General features: G+C 39.0%; 1 protein-coding gene across 3 annotated transcripts in view; it reads left to right on the forward strand.

Moving 5' to 3' along the window:
• clstn2a (calsyntenin 2a) overlaps window positions 1-26,179 on the forward strand; it is a 636,349-nt gene that overhangs the window by 482,063 nt on the left and 128,107 nt on the right. For all 3 annotated transcript variants that reach the window (XM_062022193.1, XM_062022195.1, XM_062022194.1), the window contains one exon: window positions 915-1,036. In XM_062022193.1, the coding sequence (XP_061878177.1) occupies window positions 915-1,036 (122 nt within the window). The remainder of the gene's footprint in view (window positions 1-914; window positions 1,037-26,179) is intronic.

The following is a 26,179-nucleotide window of genomic DNA, read 5'->3' on the forward strand; positions in this document are numbered from 1 at the left end:
GTCAGCTGTTCACCTGGCGGTTTTTTCGGGGATGAATAGGGAAGTCCTTCTTTAGCTGCCGTCTTGTTTTATCATACATTGCTGCCTTTGCACCTGTCAATGTTTACTTTTGTATGCACGTTAAATCAACCAAAAATCCTGACTTTGGAGCAATGTTCACGGACTCTAGTATTTGGCTCTCTTTTAGATGCAATGGTTTTCTGTATTGGGACAATAATTAATGTCCTAACTTGTTCACCAGTCCAAGAACACACACACACACACACACACACACACACACACACACACACACACACACACACACACACACACACACATTCTTGTATGTGTTACCTTCTTGAAACCTCTGAAAAATGTCTACCTCTAGTAATATGTTAAAAGTCGTAATTTTACTAAACGCAAGTAAAAATTTTACAAGGAAAAACTGAACATTTGGGCAATAGTATGATAAAAGTTGGAATTGTACTCAATAACAGTCGCAATTTTACAACAAAAGCTTAAAATTTTGGCAATGTTATGATAATAATCGGAATTTTACTTGGCAAAATTATGACAAAAGTCAGCTGTTCACCTGGCAGTTTTTTCGGGGATGAATAGGGAAGTCCTTCTTTAGCTGCCGTCTTGTTTTATCATAAATTGCTGCCTTTGCACCTGTCAATGTTTACTTTTGTATGTACGTTAAATCAACCAAAAATCCTGACTTTGGAGCAATGTTCACGGACTCTAGTATTTGGCTCTCTATTAGATGCAATGTTATTGGGACCATGATTTATGTCATCACTTGTTCACACCTCCTCATTTGAAAGCTACTTTTCCTTCTTGATGTGTCAAGAAGGGTAGAAATACAAGAACACACGCACACCAAATTGACTGTGTTTCCATTGTTTGTGTTTATTTGCTGCTGGCCTTTGCAGAAATGAACCGCCACCATTATTCTCTCTACATCCACAACTGCCGCCTGGTTTTCCTGCTGAGACGAGACTTCAGCCAGCTCGACACTTTCCGACCTGCTGAATTCCACTGGAAGCTTGAGCAGGTGAGGGGTGTGTGTGTGTGTGTGTGTGTGTGTGTGTGTGTGTGTGTGTGTGTGTGTGTGTGTGTGTGTGTGTGTGTGTGTGTGTGTGTGTGTGTGTGTGTGTGTGTGTGCGTGTGCGTGTGTGCCTGGAAGCGTAGAATCATGGTGATTTTGCACGGTGGCTGAAAAGCCACCAATGTTTGTGTGGTGAAGGACGAGCTCGTCCATTCTCATTACCTGCCCACATTCCTTCACACTCTCCCCGACTTTGTTCGCCAAAATCCCCGGCGCGGTCACAGTGGAAAGGGGTTTTTAGTCACGGAGGATGACTTTGGCAGGAGCAGTGCACACTTTTGGAATGTTATTGTCCCTCATTTTGTGAATTGGATTGTCTCCGTTTAGTTGAGATTGTTGACCAATGTTCCCTCTACTTGTTGGTGTGTGTGAGCGAGGGTTGTACGGTATACCGGTACTAGTATAGTACCGCCATAGTAATGAATCATATTCGGTACTATACCGTCTCTAAAAAGTACCGGTCCACCATCCACCCCTCGCCCCCGTCGTCGTCACGTCGTGACATTGCTGGTTTTACGAGCAGAGGAGCATGTTCGGCAGCGCACACACACAGAGTACTTACAAGCAGACACAGTGTGTAGACAGAAAAGGGAGAACGGACGCATGTTGGCTTAAAAAGTAAAGATAAAGGTGAAGTTATAACACTGAAACACCCTCAGGAAGAGGTGCTTTAAGACATGGCTAGCTAGCTAACGGCTAACATCCATTTGCAGTCTGCAGTGTTTTAGCTACTTCTAAATCACTAATTCTTGTCTCCATGGCGACAAATAAAGTACGTTTCTTACAGTATCATTATCACTGCAGGACGAGGAATAGCTAAACATGCTTCACTGCACACCGTAGGAGGCATCAAAATGTAAACAAACGCCATGGGTGGATCTACACCTGACATCCACTGTAATGATACCAAGTAGTCGATACTACTATGATAACATCAATATTTTTTTACCATCACAAATTCTTTTTTCCTTTTTTTAAAAATGTGTATTATGTTTATAAAGTCAGTAAATACGTCCTTGGACACATGAGGACTTTGAATATGACCAATGTATGATCCTGTAACTACTTGGTATTGGATCGATACCTAAATGTGTGGTATCATCCAAAACTAATGTAAAGTATCAAAGAACAGAAGAATAAAATCCCATAGGGGTGATGGAAGGATGGTCAGCGCCTGAGAGCTGCGGCCTACCATCATGACCTCGCACTCCCTTCCCTCTGTTGCTAGATATCTCGAGATGTACGTTGTAATACAGACCTGGGCATTCTGCGGCCCGCGGGCCACATCCGGCCCTTTGTGCGTCCCTGTCCGGCCCGCGTGAGGCCAATCATAAATTACAAAATACATTTTAAAAAGTATCTATGTCGAGTGTGCAATACAACGGTGCTGCTTTTGTTTTGAAAAGCGTTATTTGTATTACTTCCGTGTGGACGTATGCACGTGCGTGACTGTGAGTGAATGTGAACAGCTGCAATCACAAATGACAAAATAAAGTTGAAAAAACATCTATGTTCTGCGCGCAATACAACTGTGCTGCTTTTATTTTGAAAAGTGTTATTTATGGGCGTATGTCCGTGTGTAACCTGTGAGTGAAGGTGCACAGCGACAAGTGATGCATGGTTTACACCCGAGACGCTAAAAAGAGAAAAGTTGATGAGGAATGCCGTGTTTTCAACAAGACATGGACTGCCAAGCAACGTTCCCTCTAAGGTGCGCGCCTGCGCAATTGCGCACTGCTCAAGCGTCCTCTGCGCACAGCAAATATATGCCGCGCACCAAATCAAATCCCATCTGAATTCTAAACAAAATAAACACATTTATTCTGTGTAATTTTGCAATGCAACTCTGAGTGACAGTGACAACAAGCGGCCCTAACGGTGTTCATCAACACCGTTCAATTGAACACGTTCAATTATTGGAACGTCTATCGAGATGCTTCGAGGCCAGGAATGATATCGATCACTTTATTGAGCAAAACTGTTTATATTCGGCCATAACCACACCAAAAACATGAGTAAAACACTTCTATCTCGAAGAACTAGTCATTTTCTGCCGTACAAACCAGGCCAAAACCAACTTGTCATCTGTCACCAACACGCATACCACTAAACCACTGGTGCGTTTATGGCCACGCAAAAAGTCGGACAACTCAAACACCACACAAAGTTACACTATGACTCCTCAGTCATACGTGTGCTTATTTTACTGTCATTTATTATTAATGTTAATTTATTGATATTAATCATGGAATGCTGTTACTAGAGAAAGTTACAAGAATGCACACTTCATCCTATGCTTACATTTCATTGTGCAACATGAGGATGTTTAAGGGCAACTAAATGTGATCTCTGAAAGGGGTACAAATGATTTCCAAAGCAGTGCTTTTGGTATAAAGATAAGTTAGGTTAAATGAAAGTATTATTATTATTATTTATCTTAGGGTATATATCAAAAATAATATTGCGCAAAATGTAATTGAAATATTGTTGATGTGGCCCTCCAGCAGTGCTGGGTTGCTCATGCGGCCCTCGGTAAAAATTAATTGCCCACCCCTGTTGTAATATGTATATGTGCTTTGCTATGGAGGTTTTTTTTCCCCACTCCAGACTAAGCTCCCTTAGGAAGCCAGTCTAGATTGTATTTTTTTACTCATCCTTCCCCAGCGTTTTATCTTTTTCCCATCTTTTACGGGGCGCCTTGTGGCGACCCATCAGCGTTCCTGTCCTGTAACCCTGCCCACTGTTTGTTTGTCTCATCTTGAACGGGTTTGTGCTGAAAACAAAGTTTTGTTGTACTTGTGCGATGACAATAAAGACCTACCTATCTAAGTCAGGGGTGTCCAAAGTGCGGCCCGGGGGCCATTTGCGGCCCGCAGGTCATTTTTTAACGGCCACACGGCACATTATAAAAATATGATGAAAAAAACATAAAAAGTGGTATAAAAGAGCAAACAGGTGAAATGTAACAAGAAAATGTTGCATTATTTACTCTAATAACACAAAGCTGCCATGCAGGCTGTTTCTTTCTTTAAAAAATAATAATGAATCAAAATCAATTTCATTATGAATTATTGACTTATTCAAGGCTCCATTTACTTCACATTAAATATTCCACTTTGAGATATTTTGGGGGGGGGAAATGTTGCATATTTTTTGTTTTTTTTAAAAAGGGCCTAAAAAGGAACAAACAAAAAACATAAACAACAATAAAACTTATAATTGACGGATAGATCTGAAGTTGATCTTGAGACTATTGTGGTAAAAGTTAAAAAAAATGTTGGATTTATTTTTTTAAACTTTACTGAGCAGTACCCTTTTGGATCCCCAATCATTTTAGTGGGACTTTTTTTTTTTTAAAGTGTCATTGCTCAAAAAAATAATGAATTCAAATCAATGTTGTTATGAGTTATTGACCTTTTTAAGACTCCAATTATTATATAATCTCAAATATTCCACTTAAAAATGTTTTTGGGGGAAAATAATGCATATTTTGTGGGTTTTTTTCATAAAAAAACACGGTTTTCCTTGACAAAAAGAGCATACAACTTAAATCTTTAAAAGCGTTATATTGACAGATAGACCTCATGTTGATCTAGAGATTTAAACCTTGAATAATAATAATAATAATAATAATAATAATAATAATACTAAATAATGACACATTTGTAATATTTTTTTTGACCAAAACCTTTTGGGGTCCCCGGGATCAAGTCTGAGTGGAGGCCTAAATGTATCTTTTTTATACATATATTGTATTGGTTTTTAAAATAAAAAATTTCAAAATGGCCCCCGCTTGCTTTGATTTTTCAGTGCGCGGCCCTCAGTGGAAAAAGTTTGGACACCCCTGGTCTAAGTGATTATTACATTTTAACAGAAGTGTAGATAGAACATGTTAAAACAGAAAGTAAGCAGATATTAACAGTAAATGAACAAGTGGATTAATACATATTTACAGTTTGTCCCTCATAATGTAGACAAAATAATAGGTATATAAATGACACAATATGTTACTGCAGACTAATTAGGAGTCTTTGTTTGTTTACTTACTACTCAAAGACAAGTTGTCTAGTATGTTCACTATTTTATTTAAGGACTAAATTACAATAATAAACATATGTTTCATGTACTCTAAGATTTTTTGTTCAAATAAAGCCAATAATGCCATTTTTTTCCATGAGATTATTTGATAATAATAGTGTTTTGGCCCCCTTACAATGACAATAACAACAAATATTGCTGTTCATGAGCTGTGTTCTAGTATTGTATGTCTGGGTGGAGGTCCTGCTTTGGAAATAATTTGTACCCCTTTCCGACTTCGTATTTAGTTCCCATGAAAACATTCACATGTTGCACAATGAGATGTAAGCATGGGATCTTTAGTACATTCCTGTAACTTTCTGTTTGTAAAATATATATTTTTATTAGTGTGATATGGTATGGTCTTTATTGTCATTGCACAAGTGCAACGAAACTTTGTTTTCAGCACAAACCCGTTCAAGATGAGACAAACAAACAGTGTACAGGGTTACAGAACAGGAACGCCGATGGGTCGCAACAAGGCGCCCCGTAAAAAATTAGAAAAAAGGTCAACGCTGGGGGAGGATGAGTAAAAAAAAAAATACAATCTAGTCTTGAGTGGGGAAAAAACCTCCATAGCAAAGCACATATACATATTACAACATACATCTCGAGACTTGCAACAGAGGGGAGGGAGTGGGGGCTATGGTGGCAGGCTGCAGCTCTTCAAGCGCTGCCCAGCCTTCCATCACCCCTAAGGGATTTGCGTCGAGGGCGTTGCATGGGGGGTGGGGTATGTGTGTGTGGCGTGTATTTGTCGTGGTTGCATGTGTGTGTGTTCCGCCGCCTTGGTGTTCTTGCAGCCGCCAGTCAGTCCAAAGTCAACAACAACAGGTGTGTGTCCATGAGAGACAAGGAGGGAGTTTGCTGTGTAGTTAGTATTTGTTTAATATAATCTCATTTCATGATTAATATTTTTATAAATTAAGATTCTTAATAAGTGAGAGTGGAATAAACACACATCTGATTGGCAAATCACAGTGTAACGACTTAAAATTACACATCACGTGTGGTGTTGGACTTTTTGTGTGGCTGTAAACGCATCACTGGCGAAGTGCCTTATGTGGTATTCAAGTGAGTAAGAGCGAGCGGGTGCTGTTGATAGGACAGATGACAAAGTTGGTTTTGGTCTGGTTTGTACAACAGAAAATGACCGGTTTTTGCCAGAAATAAACTTTTTTTACTAATGTTTTGGTGATGTGTTCATAAAGAGTTTTGCTCAATAAAGTGATCGATGGAATTCATGTCCTCCTTACAGCGTCTCGACAGACGTTACGATAAATGAACAGTGATGACGAAAACTGTTTTGTCTGTCGTGTTACATTGTAAAAATTGTTGTGTGCTTATTTTTTCATTTGATTTTGTGCAAGGCCCCGGGGGTGGATGAGATCCGCCCGGAGTTCCTTAAGGCTCTGGATGTTATGGGGATGTCTTGGTTGACAAGACTCTGCAGCACCGCGTGGACATCGGGGGCGGGAACTCTGGATTGGCAGACCGGGGTGGTGGTTCCTCTCTTTAAGAAGGGGAACCGGAGGGTGTGTTCCAACTATCGTGGGATCACATTCCTCAGCCTTCCCGGTAAGGTCTATTCAGGTGTACTGGAGAGGAGGCTACGCCGGATAGACGAACCTCGGATTCAGGAGGAACAGTGTGGTTTTCGTCCTGGTCGTGGAACTGTGGACCAGCTCTATACTCTCGGCAGGGTCCTTGAGGGTGCATGGGAGTTTGCCCAACCGGTCTACATGTGCTTTGTGGACTTGGAGAAGGCATTCGACCGTGTACCCCGGGAAGTCCTGTGAGGAGTGCTCAGAGAGTATGGGGTATCGGGCTGTCTGATTGTGGCGGTCCGCTCCCTGTATGATCAGTGCAAGAGCTTGGTCCGCATTGCCGGCAGTAAGTCGGACACGTTTCCAGTGAGGGTTGGACTCTGCCAAGGCTGCCCTTTGTCACCGATTCTGTTCATACCTTTTATGGACAGAATTTCTAGGCGCAGTCAAGGCGTTGAGGGGATCCAGTTTGGTGGGTGCAGGATTAGGTCTCTGCTTTGATGATTTGGTCCTGATGGCTTCATCTGGCCAGGATCTTCAGCTCTCGCTGGATCGGTTCGCAGCCGAGTGTGAAGCGACTGGGATGGGAATCAGCACCTCCAAGTCCGAGTCCATGGTGCTCGCCCGTAAAAGGGTGGAGTGCCATTTCCGGGTTGGGGAGGAGACCCTGCCCCAAGTGGAGGAGTTCAAGTACCTGGGAGTCTTGTTCACGAGTGAGGGAAGAGAGGATGGTGAGATCGACAGGCGGATCGGTGCGGCGTCTTCAGTAATGCGGACGCTGTATCGATCCGTTGTGGTGAAGAAGGAGCTGAGCCGGAAGGCAAAGCTCTCAATTTACCGGTCGATCTACGTTCCCATCCTCACCTATGGTCATGAGCTTTGGGTTATGACCGAAAGGACAAGATCACGGGTACAAGAGGCCGAAATTAGCTTCGTCCGTCGGGTGGCGGGGCTCTCCCTTAGAGATAGGGTGAGAAGCTCTGTCATCCGGGAGGAGCTCAAAGTAAAGCCGCTGCTCCTCCACATCGAGAGGAGCCAGATGAGGTGGTTCGGTCATCTGGTCAGGATTCCACCCGAACGCCTCCCTAGGGAGGTGTTTAGGGCACATCCGACCGGCAGGAGGCCACGGGGAAGACCCAGGACACTTTGGGAAGACTATGTCTCCCGGCTGGCCTGGGAACGCCTCGGGATCCCCCGGGAGGAGCTGGACGAAGTGGCTGGGGAGAGGGAAGTATTCCCTGCTTAGGCTGCTGCCCCCGCGACCCGAACTCGGATAAGCTGTAGAAGATGGATGGATTTTGTGCGTGGCATAGATTTGCCGTGCACAATTGCACAGGCACACACCTCAGAGGGAACGTTGTTGACCCACTTTTTCCACCATGTTTCTGCTGAGTTTCCCACAGGGCTGCGAACTATCTGTGGCGGGTTGGGGGGTGTATAATAATTGCATAATCGGCCATGACGCATGTGCATGTATTTTTTATAGATGCTCTGGGCATACAGGTACCTGTCAACATTTAAATTTTAACATGGGGGGAAATTCCTCTCCTTTTGAGTACTAAACTGTAAAACTGGTGGATGTAATTATTAACCACTCGGGTTCCAGTCAGAAAACACAAATTCATCAGATGGACTCATCGACAGCTGGTCTTAACATCTTCTTGTTATTCTGTCAGAATGTTTCCATCTTATTTGCATATAAACTGAATATTAATATGACCAATGGCAGTAAATATCGTGGATAGTAAGTTTCAATTAAATCCCTAGGGGCCAAAACATGTCTTACTTTTGTGATATGATCGTTCAGTTGAAAGGTTAGCGGTGTTTTAAAAAAAATAATATTGCATTTTTTTTAAGTACACACACTTTCCCTTAAGACCGCTTTCGGCCCCTTTGACTCCCATTATAACTGCAATTTTTTTGACGAACTGTACTTCTAGGCTTTTTTCCATGAAAACCTACTGAATCTCATTCTTGTTGAAAGGAAAAAACAAGAACATTTTATTATTTTTTTTATTTTTATTTATTTTTTTATTTATTTATTTTCCCCCCCTACCTCAGGGGGGGACTCAGCGGGGCGGTTGCTGGTTGTTCCATCTCCATCGTTGGGGTCCCTGCGGGTGGGCTGGGTGGTCCTGTGGCGGCTGACTTGGGTGGGGTGGCCGGGGGCTGGCCTCGCTGCACTCTCCGGGGGTGGGGGCCCGGCTGCCGTTGGGGCGGGGGCGGTCTTCCCGTCCGGTTGCGGGGGATCTCCGGGCCCCTCGGGCGGGGCGTCCCGCCTTTCTGCCCGTGCGGGGTGCGGTCTCTCGATGGTTTGGGGTCTGGCTGCCCCCTGCTTTTCTCGTGCATTGTCCTCTGCTGGGTGCGTCTGTCTGCGGCCTGCTGCTGACCCTTGTGGGCGGCGCGGTGGGCCGGGCTCTGGGGTTCCTGTCGCTGTCCGGCTTGGCTGCGTGGGGGCGGTGGTCCCTGGTTCCCTGGGCACCACACCTACTGTTTGTGGGTTGGGCTCTCGGGGAGGCTGGGGCCGTACTCTGGCTCCCACACACACTGGGAGTCAAATGTATTGTACACACAAATTCACATACACTCACATACACACATACATAGGTACCTACGCTCCCACATACATATACAAATACAGTACATACACTACCGTTCAAAGGTTTGGGGTCACCCAAACAATTTTCTGGAATAGCCTTCATTTCTAAGAACAAGAATAGACTGTCGAGTTTCAGATGAAAGTTCTCTTTTTCTGGCCATTTTGAGCGTTTAATTGACCCCACAAATGTGATGCTCCAGAAACTCAATCTGCTCAAAGGAAGGTCAGTTTTGTAGCTTCTGTAACGAGCTAAACTGTTTTCAGATGTGTGAACATGATTGCACAAGGGTTTTCTAATCATCAATTAGCCTTCTGAGCCAATGAGCAAACACATTGTACCATTAGAACACTGGAGTGATAGTTGCTGGAAATGGGCCTCTATACACCTATGTAGATATTGCACCAAAAAACAGACATTTGCAGCTAGAATAGTCATTTACCACATTAGCAATTTATAGAGTGTATTTCTTTAAAGTTAAGACTAGTTTAAAGTTATCTTCATTGAAAAGTACAGTGAAGTGAAGTTAAGTGAAGTGAATTATATTTATATAGCGATTTTTCTGTAGTGACTCAGAGCGCTTTACATAGTGAAACCCAATATCTAAGTTAAACCAGTGTGGGTGGCACTGGGAGCAGGTGGGTAAAGTGTCTTGCCCAAGGACACAACGGCAGTGACTAGGATGGCGGAAGCGGGGATCGAACCTGGAACCCTTAAGTTGCTGGCACGGCCACTCTACCAACTGAGCTATACCGCCCCATACATACATATACAGTGCTTTTCCTTCAAAAATAAGGACATTTCAATGTGACCCCAAACTTTTGAACGGTAGTGTATGTGTGTTTGTACAGTGAATGTATATGTACAGTATGTGTACACAGTATGTGTGTTTGTACAGTGAATGTATATGTATAGTATGTGTATACAGTTTGTGTGTTTGTACAGTGAATGTATATGTACAGTATGTGTGTGTTTGTACAGTGAAAGTATATGTATAGTATGTGTGTTTGTACAGTGAATGTATATGTACAGTATGTGTATATGTATGTTTGTACAGTGAATGTAAATGTACAGTATGTGTATATATGTGTTTGTACAGTGAATGTATATGTACAGTATGTGTATGTGTGTGTTTGTACAGTGAATGTATATGTACAGTATGTGTATGTGTGTGTTTGTACAGTGAATGCATATGTACAGTATGTGTATGTGTATGTTTGTACAGTGAATGTAAATGTACAGTATGTGTATGTGTGTTTGTACAGTGAATGCATATGTACAGTGTGTGTATATGTATGTTTGTACAGTGAATGTAAATGTACAGTATGTGTATATGTGTGTTTGTACAGTGAATGTATATGTACAGTATGTGTATACATTATGTGTGTTTGTACAGTGAATGTATATGTACAGTATGTGTATACAGTATGTGTGTTTGTACAGTGAATGTATATGTACAGTATGTGCATACAGGTATGTATGTTTGTACAGTGAATGTATATGTACAGTATGTGTATATGTATGTTTGTACAGTGAATGTATATGTACATGTATGTGTATGTTTGTATAATTAATGTGAGTGTGGATGTACGAACTTTGAGTGTGTAAATACACTACCGTTCAAAAGTTTGGGGTCACATTGAAATGTCCTTATTTTTGAAGGAAAAGCACTGTACTTTTCAATGAAGATAACTTTAAACTAGTCTTAACTTTAAAGAAATACACTCTATACATTGCTAATGTGGTAAATGACTATTCTAGCTGCAAATGTCTGGTTTTTGGTGCAATATCTACATAGGTGTATAGAGGCCCATTTCCAGCAACTATCACTCCAGTGTTCTAATGGTACAATGTGTTTGCTCATTGGCTCAGAAGGCTAATTGATGATTAGAAAACCCTTGTGCAATCATGTTCACACATCTGAAAACAGTTTAGCTCGTTACAGAAGCTACAAAACTGACCTTCCTTTGAGCAGATTGAGTTTCTGGAGCATCACATTTGTGGGGTCAAAATGGCCAAAAAAAGAGAACTTTCATCTGAAACTCGACAGTCTATTCTTGTTCTTAGAAATGAAGGCTATTCCACAAAATTGTTTGGGTGACCCCAAACTTTTGAACGGTAGTGTATACACATACTGTACATATACAAGTACATATGCACACATACACTCATGCACATAATCACGTTTCATCGAACATATATTAACGTTGTTGCCCTAGGGTAAACTGGGTATAACACATGGCACACTGACAAAGCTTAACCTATTGTTACTATAACAATCTACAAGGTTAATGTAGGTTGCTTCTCTTTCTTCCCCTCCATTTTTCTGCATTCTTTCGTATCTCAAATTATCATTACGTATATGTATTGTTGCATTTGAACAATTGTATTGTTGATAATAAAGGTAAAGTATTGGTATTGTTCATTATCAATAGCACTATTTCTATTGGTATTCATATTGCTCCATTTTTAGTGTAATAATGCTCATTATCATCTCTGTATTATTTTTTATTTTCGCTAACTGCTTATTTGCTATTACTTTTACCATCATATTTGTACATGTCGTATTTGCTAATGTTGCTCTGTTGTTGTTGTTGTTGTTGTGTTTGCTGTTGTTGTTTTTGTCTCTCTGTCTAATCCCCCTCTTGTCCCCACAATTCCCCCCTCTGTCTTCCTTTTTTTTTCTCTTTCTATCCCCTCCTGCTCCGGCCCGGCTGCACCAAATGATAATATAAATACATTTAATAAAGTCAAAATACAAACAAGGCAACAAGAGAAGTATCCTACACTTCTCTTTTGTAAAGTAAATCTGAACAGCCGATATGGGCATCTACTTCTGCTATATGATTTGCCTGAGAAGCTGGACAGGACAAAAAAAACAAAAACAAGAAAACTTTGTTTTGGTGAAATTGGGCCCTTCAGCTACCAAATGGCGCCCAAAAAAAATATGAGCAGAATTGTCAGAGCTTTGATGAGCGGAAATGAGTTTAACTGCCATTTTACCACTGAAATGCAACGAAAATGATCTCGGTCAGTTATAGGGTTGTCTCGATACCAATATTTTGTATATAAAAATGTATTTCGATACTACAAAAAAATTGCATTATCGTTATTTTAACAAATAAATCTTAGGGTACGTTAAACATATTATATGTTTATTATTGCAATTTAGCAATTTCAATAAAATAGTGAACATACTAGACAACTTGTCTTTTAGTAGTAAGTAAACAAACAAAGACTCCTAATTAGTCTGCAGTAACATATTGTGTCATTTATACACCTATTATGTTGTCTACATTATGAGGGACAATCTGTAAAAAAATTATTATTAATCTACTTGTTCATTTACTGTTAATATCTGCTTATTTTCTGTTTTAACATGTTCTATCTACACTTCTGTTAAAATGTAATAATCACTGTGTTTGTGTATGTATATATATATATATATATATATATATATATATATATATATATATATATATATATATATATATATATATATATATATATATATATATATATATATATATATACTCCACCAAGTCCTGCCTGCTTTCTTTCTCATTCTTGCTCAGTAGGCACTTTAAAAATAATTGTTTGTCTAATTGTCTACTGTATTAAAATCAAGATTGTCATGAATTATTGACATATTCAAAGCTGTAATTACCCAACTTCAAATATTTCACTCTGCAAACTATTTTTTTAAACTATTGTATATTTTGCATTTCCCCATTATAATTTTTTTTATTGTTTTTTTGTTTGTTTTTTGCAAAAAGGTAATAAAACATGAAAAATATATATATTTATCTCAATAGGTAGATAATCACCTTACATGTGACCGCCATCACACCTATATTTACACTAGGTACCAAATACAATTGCTTTGAGGTTGGTAAGAACAAGCAGAATCATTACGTACATAAGGCGCACCGGGTCATAAGGCGCACAGTCCATTTTTGGGGGGGAAAAAAGATTTTTAAGTGTGCCTTATAGTCCGAAAAACACGCTAAATGAATTGCACTCTCTATTTTGCTCATTTAAGAGAGGTAATCCTCTGCACACAAGCTTAGTTTGTCCTTCAGTTTGCGCCTACATTAATACATGCCAACCTTCAGTAGATCAAGCCAAGTTTTATATTCTGATTCTCCACATATGGCCGCATGGTGATCCAGAAGTATTTGTGGCGGGCCACCACACAGAATTGAATATCCTTCTTCCCGTCTATTAGTGTTATTATCTCTGCCAAGCAGGAACCCTGAAAGTATTGTCGTCCGTTAGTTAGGTGGATTGCAGCAAAATACGGAAGTCATGTGGAGAGGTGACGCACACCAAGTGCCGATGAAGAACCAATTAGATTGTGATGAGAATACGTGTCAGAATGAGGCACTTTGTTACCCTCTGAGTCCCATGTCAGAACCAGAGAGTAGCCTATAAATAAACAGATCAACAAACCCAGCATTATTGTTTTTTGAAGAAATGATATTTTAGTCTTTTGACTGCTATCATCCAGACCAGACCTGGGCAAACTAAGGCCCGGGGGCCACATGCGGCCCGGTAAGCTTTTCAATCTGGCCCGCTGGACATTCCCAGATATATTTTTTTAGATGTTTAAGATGTAAAGTGTAGCTGCCATTATGATGTGCAGTCATGTTTTCTAATGACCGTAAGTCTTCAACTATACTAAGTCTTTCAATGCTTGGAATCTGTGCTTTTGCATGATATACTAGTTACTATGGTCATCTAATGAGTTACTACCGTAATCTAATGAGTTACCATGGTCATCTAATTAGTTACTATAGTCATCTAATGAGTTACTATGGTCATCTAATTAGTTACTATGGTCATCTAATGAGTTACCATGATAATCTAATGAGTTACTATGTTCATCTAATGAGTTACTATGGTCATCTAATGAGTTACTATGGTCATCTAAGGAGTTACTATGGTCATCTAATGAGTTACCATGGTAATCTAATGAGTAACTATGGTCATCTAAGGAGTTACTATGGTCATCTAATGAGTTACCATGATTATATAATGAGTTACTATGGTCATCTAATGAGTTACTATGGTCATCTAAGGAGTTACTATGGTCATCTAATTAGTTACCATTGTAATCTAATGAGTTACTATGGTCATCTAATGAGTTACCATGGTGATCTAATGAGTTACTATGGTCATCTAAGGAGTTACTATGGTCATCTAATGAGTTACCATGATAATCTAATGAGTTACTATGTTCATCTAATGAGTTACTATGGTCATCTAAGGAGTTACTATGGTCATCTAATGAGTTATTATGGTCATCTAAGGAGTTACTATGGTCATCTAATGAGTTACCATGGTAATCTAATGAGTAACTATGGTCATCTAAGGAGTTACTATGGTCATCTAATGAGTTACCATGATTATATAATGAGTTACTGTGGTCATCTAATGAGTTACTATGGTAATCTAAGGAGTTACTATGGTCATCTAATGAGTTACTATGGTCATCTAATGAGTTACTATGATCATCTAATGAGTTACTATGGTCATCTAATGAGTGACTATGGTCATCTAATGAGTTACTATGGTCATCTAATGAGTTACTATGATCATCTAATGAGTTACTATGGTCATCTAATGAGTTACTATGGTCATCTAATGAGTTACTATGATCATCTAATGAGTTACTATGGTCATCTAATGAGTTACTATGATCATCTAATGAGTTTCTATGGTCATCTAATGAGTGACTATGGTCATGTAAGTAGTTACTATGGTCATCTAATGAGTGACTATGGTCATGTAAGTAGTTACTATGGTCATCTAATGAGTGACTATGGTCATGTAAGTAGTTACTATGGTCATCTAATGAGTTACTATGATCATCTAATGAGTTACTATGGTCATCTAATGAGTGACTATGGTCATCTAATGAGTTACTATGGTCATCTAAGTAGTTACTATGGTCATCTAATGAGTGACTATGGTCATCTAATGAGTTACTATGGTCATCTAATGAGTGACTATGGTCGTGTAAGTAGTTACTATGGTCATCTAATGAGTGACTATGGTCATGTAAGTAGTTACTATGGTCATCTAATCCCACATTCTTTATTTTCATGTACATTCTGGGTGTCTCATTCAGTAAAAAAAAACTAAAATTCCATTCTGTCATAACGTTTTTATCATTCAATCAGACATTATTGTGAGGTTTTGTAGTAGTGTTCCTAAAAAATAGATATATATTGTGTATATTGTAGCGTCTCGGAAGAGTTAGTGCTGCAAGGGGTTCTGGGTATTTGTTCTGTTGTGTTACGGTGCGGATGTTCTCCCGAAATGTGTTTGTCATTCTTGTTTGGTGTGGGTTCACAGTGTGGCGCATATTTGTAACAGTGTTAAAGTTGTTTATACGGCCACCCTCAGTGTGACCTGTATGGCTGTTGACCAAGTATGGATTGCATTCACTTGTGTTTGTGAAAAGCCGTAGATATTATGTGATTGGGCCGGCACGCAAAGGCAGTGCCTTTAAGGTTTATTGGCGCTCTTTACTTCTCCCTACGTCCGTGTACACAGCGGCCTTTTAAAAAGTCATACATTTTACTTTTTGAAACCGATGCCGATAATTTCCGATATTACATTTTAAAGCATTTATCGGCCGATAATATGTGTATGTATATATATATATGTATATGTATATATATATATATATATATGTATATATATATGTGTATATATGTATATGTGTATGTGTTTATATATATATATATATATATGTGTGTATATATATATATATATATATATATATATATATATATATATATATATATATATATATATATATATATATATATATATATATATATATATGTATGTATATATATATATATATATATATATATATATATATATATATATATGTATGTATATGTGTATATATGTGTTGTGTACATATGTATGTAAATGTGTATATATGTATGTATACTGTATGGGTATATTTGTATGTGTGTATATATGTATGTGTACGTGTATACATATATGTGTATATATAAATGTATAAGTGTATATATATATATGTGTATACATGTATGTATATGTGTATATATGTATATGTGTATATATGTATGTATATGTGTATATATATATATATATATATATATATATATATATGTATATATGTATTTATATGTGTATATGTGTATATATGTGTTGTGTATATATGTATGTAAATGTGTATGTAAATGTGTATATATGTATGTATACTGTATGTGTATATTTGTATGTGTGTATATATGTATGTGTACGTGTATACATATGTGTATATATAAATGTGTAAGTGTGTATATATGTGTATACATGTATGTATATGTGTATATATGTATATGTGTATATATGTATGTATATGTGTATATATATATATATATATATATATGTATATGTGTATATATGTATATGTGTATATATGTATGTATATGTGTATATATATATATATATGTATATATGTATGTATATGTGTATATATGTATGTATATGTGTAGATATGTATGTATACGTGTATACATATATGTGTATATATACATATGTATATTTGTATATATATGTGTATACACGTATGTATATGTTTATGTATGTATATGTGTGTATATATATGTGTATGTATGTATGTGTGTATACAGGACTGTCTCAGAAAATTAGAATATTATGATAAAGACCTTTATTTTCTGTAATGCAACTAAAAACATGAAAATGTCATACATTCTGGATTCATTACACATCAACTGAAATATTGCAAGCCTTTTATTATTTTAATATAGCTGATTATGGCATACAGCTTAAGAAAACTCAAGAATCCCATCTCAAAAAATTAGAATATTTCCTCAGACCAAGTAAAAAATAAAGATTTATAACAGCAAAACAAAATCAAACATTTGAAAATGTCAATTAATGCACTCAGTACTTGGTTGGGAATCCTTTAGCACGGATTACTGCACCAGTGCGGCGTGGCATGGAGGCAATCAGCCTGTGGCATTGCTGAGGTGTTATGGATGTCCAGGATGCTTCAATAGCGGCCTTTAGCTCATTTGCATTATTGGGTCTGGTGTCTTTCAGCTTCTTCTTCACAATACCCCACACATTCTCTATGGGGTTCAGGTCAGGGGAGTTGGCAGGCCAATCGAGGACAGTAATGCCATGGTCAGTACACCAGTTACTGGTGGTTTTGGTACTGCTGGATCATGCTGGAAAATGAAATCATCATCTCCATAGAGCTTTTCAACAGATGGAAGCATGTAGCCGTATTCCCATGGTCAAGCCACTCCTGAACTCAAGACAACGGAAGAAGCGTCTGACTTGGGCTATGAAAAAGAAGCACTGGACAGTTGCAGAGTGGTCCAGAGTCCTGTTTGCAGACGAAAGCAAGTTTTGTATTTCATTTGGAAGTCAAGGCGCTAGAGTCTGGAGGAAGGCTGGAGAGGGGCAAAATCCAAGTTGCTTGAAATCCAGTGTGAAGTTCCCCCAGTCAGCAATGGTTTGGGGAGCCATGTCAGCTGCTGGTGTTGGTCCACTGTGTTTCATCAAGTCCAGAGTCAATGCAGCTGTGTACCAAGAGATTTTAGAGCACTACAAGCTTCCATCTGTTGAAAAGCTCTATGGAGATGATGATTTCATTTTCATGCATGATCCAGCAGTGCCAAAACCACCAGTAACTGGTGTACTGACCATGGCATTACTGTCCTCGATTGGCCTGCCAACTCCCCTGACCTGAACCCCATAGAGAATGTGTGGGGTATTGTGAAGAAGAAGCTGAAAGACACCAGACCCAATAATGCAAATGAGCTAAAGGCCGCTATTGAAGCATCCTGGACATCCATAACACCTCAGCAATGCCACAGGCTGATTGCCTCCATGCCACGCCACACTGGTGCAGTAATCCGTGCTAAAGGATTCCCAACCAAGTACTGAGTGCATTAATTGACATTTTCAAATGTTTGATTTTGTTTTGCTGTTATAAATCTTTATTTTTTTACTCGGTCTGAGGAAATATTCAAATTTTTTGAGATGGGATTTTTGAGTTTTCTTAAGTTATATGCCATAATCAGCAATATTAAAATAATAAAATGCTTGCAATATTTCAGTTGATGTGTAATGAATCCAGAATGTATGACATTTTCATGTTTTTAGTTGCATTACAGAAAATAAAGGTCTTTATCACAATATTCTTATTTTCTGAGACAGTCCTGTACATATATGTATATGTGTATACATATATGTATATATGTGTGTGTGTATACATATATATATATATATATATATATATATATATATATATATATATATATATATATATATATATATATATATATATATATATATATGTATATATATATATATATATATATGTATATGTCTGTGTGTATGTCTGTGTGTATATACAGTATATATGTATATATACACTAAATGTATAATAAATGAATAGAACTAGAAATCTAATAAGATAAAAAGTAAAAACGGGGACAGCGTGGCGCGGTTGGAAGAGTGGCCGTGCCAGCAACCTGAAGGTTCCTGGTTCGATCCCCACCTTCTACCGACCTCGTCACGTCCGTTGTGTCCTTGAGCAAGACACTCCACCCTTGCTCCTGATGGCTGCTGGTTAGCGCCTTGCATGGCAGCTCCCATCATCAGTGTGTGAATGTGTGTGTGAATGGGTGAATGTGGAAATACTGTCAAAGCGCTTTGAGTACCTTGAAGGTAGAAAAGCGCTATACAAGTATAACCCATCAAGATTCTCTGGAACCCTGAGGCCCCCAGGTAAGATGTCACGTAGACGGGGGCCATGATAGTGGAAAGGTCTTTATGTGTCCTGACTTTTGGAATAATTAGGAGACGAGTGCCGGAGGATCTCAGGGTCCGGGAAGGTTCGTGGGGTAAAAGCAAATCTGTAAGACAAGAAGGGCCCAATACCATAAAAACATTTTATAAACCATAAGAAGAACCTTCAAATTGATCCTGAAACACACGGGGAACCAATGCAGTGATTTCAAAACTGCTGTAATGTGTGTGTGGCGCTGAATTGTGGAGTAATTGCATCCTTTTTAGGAAGAGCAGAAAGCAGGACGTTACAATAATCTTTACCACTTGTAATAAAAACATGCATTAGCGTCTCCGAGAGAGAATAGGGTGAACTTTGGCTATATTCTTAAGATGATAAAAAAAGCTATTTTTGTCATATTTTCAATATGTGCTATAAAACTAAGGTCCGAGTCGCAAACGACGGCCAGATTGTTCACTCGGAGTGAAGGAGTTAAAGGCCTACTGAAATGATTTTTTTTTATTCAAACGGGAATAGCAGATCCATTCTGTATGTCATACTTGATCATTTCGCGATATTGCCATATTTTTGCTGAAAGGATTTAGTAGAGAAAATCGACGATAAAGTTCGCAACTTTTGCTCGCTGATAAAAAAAAGCCTTGCCTGTACCGGAAGTAGCGTGACGTCACAGGAGGTAATATTCCTCACAATTTTCCTTTGTTTACAATGGAGCGAGAGAGATTCGGAGCGACAAAGCGACGATTACCCCATTAATTTGAGCGAGGATGAAAGATTCGTGGATGAGGAACGTTAGAGTGAAGAACTAGAGGCAGTGATGGACGTATCTTTTTTCGCTCTGACCGTAACTTAGGTACAAGCTGGCTCACACTCTCTCCTTTTTCTATTGTGGATTACGGATTTGTATTTTAAACCACCTCGGATACTATATCCTCTTGAAAATGAGCACGCGAAATGGACATTCACAGTGACTTTTATCTCCACGACAATACATCGGTGACACACTTAGCTACTGAGCTAACGTGATAGCATCGTTCTCAAATGCAGATGGAAACAAAATAAATAAATCCCTGACTGGAAGGATAGACAGAAGATCAACAATACTATTAAACCATGTACATGTAAATACACGGTTAATAATTCTCAGCCTGGTAAAGCTTAACAATGCTGTTGCTAACGATGCTAAGGCTAACTTAGCAACTTAGCAACCGGACCTCACAGAGCTATGATAAAAACATTAGCGCTCCACCTACGCCAGCCAGCCCTCATCTGCTCATCAACACCCGTGCTCACCTGCGTTCCAGCGATCGACGGCGCGACGAAGGACTTCATCCGTGGGTTTGGCGGCTAGCATCGGCTAGGCGTCTGCTATCCAAGTAAGTAGTCCTTGTTGTGTTGCTGCAGCCAGCCGCTAATACACCGATCCCACCTACAACTTTCTTCTTTGCAGCCTCCATTGTTCATTAAACAAATTGCAAAAGATTCACCAACACGGATGTCCAGAATACTGTGGAATTATGAAATGAAAACAGAGCTTTTTCTACGGGCTCCGAATACTTCCCTTGTCCTCGTGACGTCACACGCATACGTCAGCATAATAAAACGTTTTTAACCGGAAGTGTGGCGGGAAATTTAAAATGTCACTTTATAAGTTAACCCGGCCGTATTGGCATGTGTTGCAATGTTAAGATTTCATCATTGATATATAAACTCTGAGACTGCGTGGTCGGTAGTAGTGGCTTTCAGTAGGCCTTTAAAGACAATATTTGTAGTTTCATGGCCAATGACTAACATGTCAGTCTTGTCCTGGTTAAGCTGTAAAAAAGTTATCTGCCATCCAGGATTCAATATCCAAAATGCAATTAAAAAGTGTATCAATTGCTCTTTTCTCATCGGGAGACATGGACATGTACAACCGTGTGTCGTCAGCATCACACATACACTATATTGCCAAAAGTATTTGGCCACCTGCTTTGACTCACATATAAACTTGAAGTGCCATCCCATTCCTAACCCATAGGGTTCAATATCATGCGGGTCCACCTTTTGCAGCTATTTATAGCTTCAACTCTTCTGGGAAGGCTGTCCACAAGGTTGCAGAGTGTGTTTATGGTAATTTTCCACCATTCTTCCAAAAGCACATTGGTGAGGTCACACACTGAAGGCCTGGCTCTCAATCTCCGTTCTAATTCATCCCAAAGGTGTTCTATCGGGTTCAGGTCAGGACTCTGTGCAGGCCAGTCAAATTCATCCACACCAGACTCTGTCATCCATGTCTTTTTGACCCTTGCTTTGTGCACTGGTGCACAGTCATGTTGGAAGAGGAAGGGACCCGCTCCAAAATGTTCCCACAAGGTTGGGAGCATGGAATTGTCCAAAATGTTTTGGTATCCTGGAGCATTCAAAGTTCCTTTCACTGGAACTAAGGGTGCCAGGTTCAAACACTGATGATATCTATTAATCAGACAAGAAGCAAGGAATCATGCAGAGACAGAGTTCAAATTAGCTCATGAGGAGAATGCATGGAGCTGCACATATAGTCACAGTCTCGCCCTGCGCTCTAAGGTACAGCTCCCGCGTCCCTCTATTTATTCAGGAGTTCCACAGTCAACATCACTGAGGCCGCCTCTAAAAGGAGTGGTCACACATATCATGCAAAGCAGCTCCAGTACGCACAATACGTGATGGAATGTGCTGGGGGCCTTGTGATTTCGCCTTGTCTCTGCTTCGTCTGCATGCTGTCGTCTTATCTTCGTTGAAGTCCTTGAAGTCCTTGGCTGTTAGCGGGCTAAAACAAAGATAACATCTGCGGCTGAGGCCACCCCTCAGACAAGAAGTTTTGTCCTTGCACAGATAGAAAAAGTACAGCTTGAGCACAATAGCTAATAACTATAGCAACAAACTTTAAGCATATTAAAGTTGTGTGATAACTTACACATAATTATTCTAACAAAGGGCCCAAGCCCAACTCCTGAAAAATAATAATAATTCCTCCTCCACCAAATTTCACACTCGGCACAATGCAGTCCGAAATGTAGCTCCAAACTCAGACTGGTCCATCAGATTGCCAGATGGAAAAGCACCACTGCATCCCACGCTTTGCATTGGACTTGGTGATGTATGGCTTAGACGCAGCTGTTCGGCCATGGAAACCCATTCCATGAAGCTCTCTGCGTACTGTACGTGGGCTAATTGGAAGGTCACATGAAGTTTGGAGCTCTGTAGCAACTGACTGTGCAGAAAGTCTTTGCACTATGCGCTTCAGCTACCACTGACCCCTCTCTGTCAGTTCACGTGGCCTACCACTTGGTGGCTGAGTTGCTGTTGTTCCCAAACTCTTCACTTTTCTTATAATAAAGTTGACTTTGGAATATTTAGGAGCGAGGAAATTTCACGACTGGATTTGTTGCACGGGTGGCATCCTATGACAGTTCCACGCTGGAATTCACTGAGAGCGGCCCATTCTTTCACAAATGTTTCTAGAAGCAGTCTCCATTTCCATGTGCTTGATTTGATACACCGGGCCAAGTGATTAGGACACCTGATTCTCATCATTTGGATGGGGGGCCAAATACTTTTGGAGATATAGTGCATGTACATGCATACCCTACTGTTGCCATTCCTAATACAAAGTAGCTTGTATTTCTGTTAGTAGATCCGCTATGGAAGTGCTAAAAACTACAACATGGATGACAAAGTAGAGGCACGTAAATATAAACGCCCGTAAAACAGTATATGCTGAAGAGACTGTCAGAAAGCGACTTGAAGATGATGTGTAAAACATCATCTGTGCAACATTTTGAGCAAAGAACCACCATCACATGTTATGTAGACCACAAGGAAGTCTTTTACTGCTAGAAAATAAAATCGTACTCAACCCCTTTTAGTCGGGAGTGTTCATAGTCTATAAGAGTGACTATTAAGGGTCTGTTATACTCAAGGTTTGCGTGCACTAAAATAAATGTGTGGAGGTCTTGCTCCTCCGGGTTCTTCGGACCACCAATTACCGACATAGTTGACAACACTGCTTTATTTTCCAATAAAAGTGCCCAAGTCTTTTCTCCCAAGTGAGCACTAGAATGGTTTCTCTGCTCTCACTCTCGCTCGTGCTCCACCTCCTCTTTCGGCTCTGTGAGGTCCTTTAACAGAGCGACAGGTGATCAGACGAACACTCTCAGCTGGGTCAACTACGCACCTGACGCTGATCTCGAAGCCCCCCCCCACACACACACACACACACACACACACAACGTGCAAACTGTATAGCACATGCAAAGATAAACTACTAAACTTACTTGCAGAACAATAACGTGTGTTGTGCAGAATAAGGAGCGAAGTCCATTTAGTGCAGGGATGTCCAAAGCGGGCCATTTGTGGCCCGCAGGTAAATTTTTAACGGCCCCACGGCACATTCTAAAAATACGATAAAAAACCCCATAAAAAGTAGTATAAAAGAGTAAGCAGGTGACAATAAAATGTTGCTATGTTGACTCTAATAACACTAAGCTGTCATGCAGGCTGTTTCTTTCTTTAAAACATAATAATGAATCAAAAACAATGTTATTATGAATTAATGACCTATTCAAGGCTCCAATTACGTCACATTAAAAATTCCACTTTGAGATATTTTTTGGGGAAAATGTTGCATATTTTGTGTTTGCCATATAAAAAACTATGTTTTCTTTTTTTTTTAAAGAAGGGCCTAAAATGAACAAACGAGGAACATAATAAACAACAATACAAGTTATAATTGACGGATAGATCTGAAGTTGATCTCAAGACTATTGTGTTAACAGTTTTTTTTTAAATTACGATTTATTTTTTAACACTTTACTGACCAGGACCCTTTTGGATCCCCAATCATTTTAGTGGGACTTTTTTTTTTTTTAAGTGTCATTGCTCAAAAATAATAATAAATTAAAATCAATGTTGTTATGAGTTATGTTATGAGCTCCAATTATTATATAATCTGAAATGTTCCACTTTAAAATTTTATTGGGGGAAAAATATTTCATATTTTGTGTTTTTTCCATAAAAAACTGGGTTTTCTTTGACAAAAAGGGCATTCAACTTAAATCTAAAAAAAAAAAAACACGTTATATTGACATATATACCTAATGTTGATCTAGATCAGGGGTCCCCAAACTACGGCCCGCGGGCCGGTTACGGCCCCCAGCGTCCAAAATCTGGCCCGCGGGAGGTCCCAAGTAAAAAAAAATTATTTTTTAAAATTTATTTACTTATTTATTTATTTTTTATTTGTCCTTACTAGTCCATTTTCTGTCTCCTAGCCACTCAGGCAAATCATATTATCTAAAAATGCATCTTACATCGATAATGTGACATGCAGCAAGTGCGCTCTTTAAGTCAATTAGTGTGTGAGGAATATATATGTATGAATACATATATATATATATATATATATATATATATATATATATATATATATATATATATATATATATATATATATAGACCCATATACATATATACACATATATACACATATACATACATATTAACACATATATACACATATACATACATATTAACACATATATACACATATACATATATATATACATATATACACATATACATATATACATAAATGGACATATACATATATACACACACACACACTTACATATAATATATATATATATATACACTACCGTTCAAAAGTTTGGGGTCACATTGAAATGTCCTTATTTTTGAAGGAAAAGCACTGTACTTTTCAATGAAGATAACTTTAAACTAGTCTTAACTTTACAGAAATACACTCTATACATTGCTAATGTGGTAAATGACTCTTCTAGCTGCAAATGTCTGGTTTTTGGTGCAATATCTACATAGGTGTATAGAGGCCCATTTCCAGCAACTATCACTCCAGTGTTCTAATGGTACAATGTGTTTGCTCATTGGCTCAGAAGGCTAATTGATGATTAGAAAACCCTTGTGCAATCATGTTCACACATCTGAAAACAGTTGAGCTCGTTACAGAAGCTACAAAACTGACCTTCCTTTGAGCAGATTGAGTTTCTGGAGCATCACATTTGTGGGGTCAATTAAACGCTCAAAAGGGCCAGAAAAAGAGAACTTTCATCTGAAACGCGACAGTCTATTCTTGTTCTTAGAAATGAAGGCTATTCCACAAAATTGTTTGGGTGACCCCAAACTTTTGAACGGTAGTGTGTATATATATATATATATATATATATATATATATATATATATATATATATATATATATATATATATATAAAGTTTGGGGACCCCCTGATCTAGATATTTAAACTTTGAATAATAATAATAATAATAATAATACTAAATAATGACTTTTTTTTTTTTTTTTTAAACCTAAACCCTTTGGAGTCCCCGGTATCAAGCCTGACTGGAAGCCTAAATGTATCTTTTTTGTACATATATTGTATTGGTTTTGCTTTGATTTTTCAGTGTGCGGCCCTCAGTGGAAAAAGTTTGGACACCCCTGATTTAGTGTGTCTGTTCCCATGCAGAATACATGCTAAGAGGAAAAGATGCACATATAACCAATCATTCAGCTCCCGCAGCGTGATTAATCAAAGCCGGTCACAGAGAGTCATAAATAATTCTGTTTTTTTATGTCGTTCCTTTTCGTTTCCTGTATGAAACAAATATTTGAATATGCATCGCCTCCCTGCAGAGCGTCAGATGCGCTAAAAAAAAATTCTGTTGTCTAGAGATTGCAATTTTTTTAATTGCAAAAAAGGTGTGACGGATTGAGTTCACCAACATCGCACACAGGTTAGGGAGCGTAATAACATGAAGGCGGAGGGAAGTAAGTGTAATGCCAGAAGTATTTGCAAAAACCTTATTTGAATAAGTGCCAATGATAGTCACACACACTAGGTGTGGCGTAGCTATTCTCTGCATTTGACCCATCACCCTTGTTCACCCCCTGGGAAGTGAGGGGAGCAGTGAGCAGCAGCGGTGGCCACGCCCGGGAATAATTTTTGGTGATTCAACCCCCAATTCCAACTGCTGAGTGCCAAGCAGGGAGGTAATGGCTCCCATT

Source organism: Entelurus aequoreus, linkage group LG16 (assembly GCF_033978785.1).
Source record: "Entelurus aequoreus isolate RoL-2023_Sb linkage group LG16, RoL_Eaeq_v1.1, whole genome shotgun sequence".
NCBI lineage: Eukaryota > Metazoa > Chordata > Actinopteri > Syngnathiformes > Syngnathidae > Entelurus > Entelurus aequoreus.